At 62.7% G+C, this 1,683-nt stretch overlaps 1 protein-coding gene across 1 annotated transcript in view; it reads left to right on the forward strand.

Annotated features, from left to right (window-relative positions):
• Window positions 1-754: 754 nt before the first annotated feature.
• LOC103907374 (V-type proton ATPase 116 kDa subunit a-like) overlaps window positions 755-1,683 on the forward strand; it is a 24,220-nt gene continuing 23,291 nt past the window's right edge. Inside the window, 1 exon segment of the mRNA XM_019474697.1 lies at window positions 755-910. Coding sequence (XP_019330242.1) covers window positions 755-910 — 156 coding nt within the window.

Here is a 1,683-nt window from a genome sequence, read left to right on the forward strand (position 1 = left end):
CGTGCCCACCCCCCCCCCGCCTTGGGGACTCTCCCCCAAGAAGGTCCACAGCAACGCTTTCCTCCCAAATCCTCGAGCTGGGATGATCCCAGTTTCCTCCGCCCCACGCCCCGCAATTCGCCCTCCCTTATCTCGCACGGGCTGGCAATCTCCCGAGGAATCGGACACCTCGGAGCGAGCACGGGCAGCTGAGCCCGGAGGAGAGGGACAGGTAAGGTGCCAGCAGGGACGAGAGGCCTTCTCCTGCAGCATTTTGGGGTGCGCTGTCCTCCGGAGCCCCTCTCTGCTCTGTCCCGGTTGCTTTGGCTCCATCCTGGTGGGTTTCTGGGCTCCGTTCCTCCATCCCAGCTGCTCCCCCTCTCTTCTGGCCCCGCTACCCCCACCCCATGCTTTGAAAACTGAGAAACCAAGTCAACCCCAGCCCACCGCTTCTCAAGAACAAAATCCCGTTGGACATGTCCCACCTAGCACTGTGTCTGGTCCCTGGGGAGCAGAGGGACGTGCCGGGCTGCTCCATCCCCCAGCTTTGGGGGCTGGCTGTGCTGGGGAAGGGGGTCCCCCTCCCTCCTGGGCCAACCCCACTTGCCGCAGGGGCAGAAGGGAATGGGGTGGCTTTGTCCACTGGCCAGTCAGCTGCGTCACCCAGCCCACGCTCTGGGATTTTACCCCGTGGTCAGGTCTGGACGCCCTCGTCTGAACCAAGGCAAGTGGTATTTCCTTATCAGCAGGGCGGTGCTCAGAGCCTCCTCTCAGGATGAGTCCCCACACAGGGCTGGTGAGCCGCCTGCGGGCAGCCTGGCTCTCGGGGAAGACGCGGCCCATGGAGTACTGCGTGGCCCAGCTGGAGGCCCTGGGACGTGTCCTGGATGAGAAGCAGGACATCCTGGAGGCCACCGCCTCGGACACATGGGCAAGGAGACCACCATGGCCAGGGCGGCTGGTGGGGAGTGCTTCCCCTTCCATCACTTGACTTTCCCACCCACCCCCCTCTTTCCTTCATTTATAAACCTGTCTGTATCTCGACCCGAGTTCTCTTGCTTTTGTTCTTCCGAGTCTCTCCCCATCCTGCTGCAGCGTAGTGGCAAACGGCCGGGTGCGTGCTTGGTCGCTGGCCGGGGTCAGCCCACTGCACCAGGGGAGCGGAGGCCTTTGTTTTTGCCGTTATCTTCAGCTTAGCCTTTGGAGATGCCCCTGGGGGTGGGGAACCACACAGCAACTTGCTCTGGCTGCACAGCAATGGGATGAATTAGCTCTAGGGAAGCTTTTACAGAGAGCAATTGGGGGCCCTTGTTCCCATCTCCACCTCCGGAGCTGTGTCTGCATCGTGCCGTGTCTGGTGTCGCTGAAGCTCTTGAGATACCAAATCCATGTCTTCAACCGCGACCTTCTACTGTGTCCCGGGAACCTGCTGGCATGGAGCGGCATGGGGCCAGGCAGCGTGCCGTGACGCGGGTGGCACACCGGAGGGGTGGCTGTGCCACCCACCCTTGCCACTGCAAGGCCACAGGGTGTCCCTGGGGGTGTCTGCCCCAGCAGAGAGGGTCACATCCTGCTATGGCTGCCAGGAGACTTGGTGCGGACCTCTGTGAGGACAACCATTGTGGGGTGGCCATGGGGCTGCGCCCACAGGAGTGGCCATGATGACCTCCTGTGCGTCCCCAGCCGCCCTTTGGAGTGGCGCTC

This window comes from Aptenodytes forsteri, unplaced genomic scaffold (assembly GCF_000699145.1).
Source record: "Aptenodytes forsteri isolate BGI_AS27 unplaced genomic scaffold, ASM69914v1 Scaffold429, whole genome shotgun sequence".
Taxonomy (NCBI): domain Eukaryota; kingdom Metazoa; phylum Chordata; class Aves; order Sphenisciformes; family Spheniscidae; genus Aptenodytes; species Aptenodytes forsteri.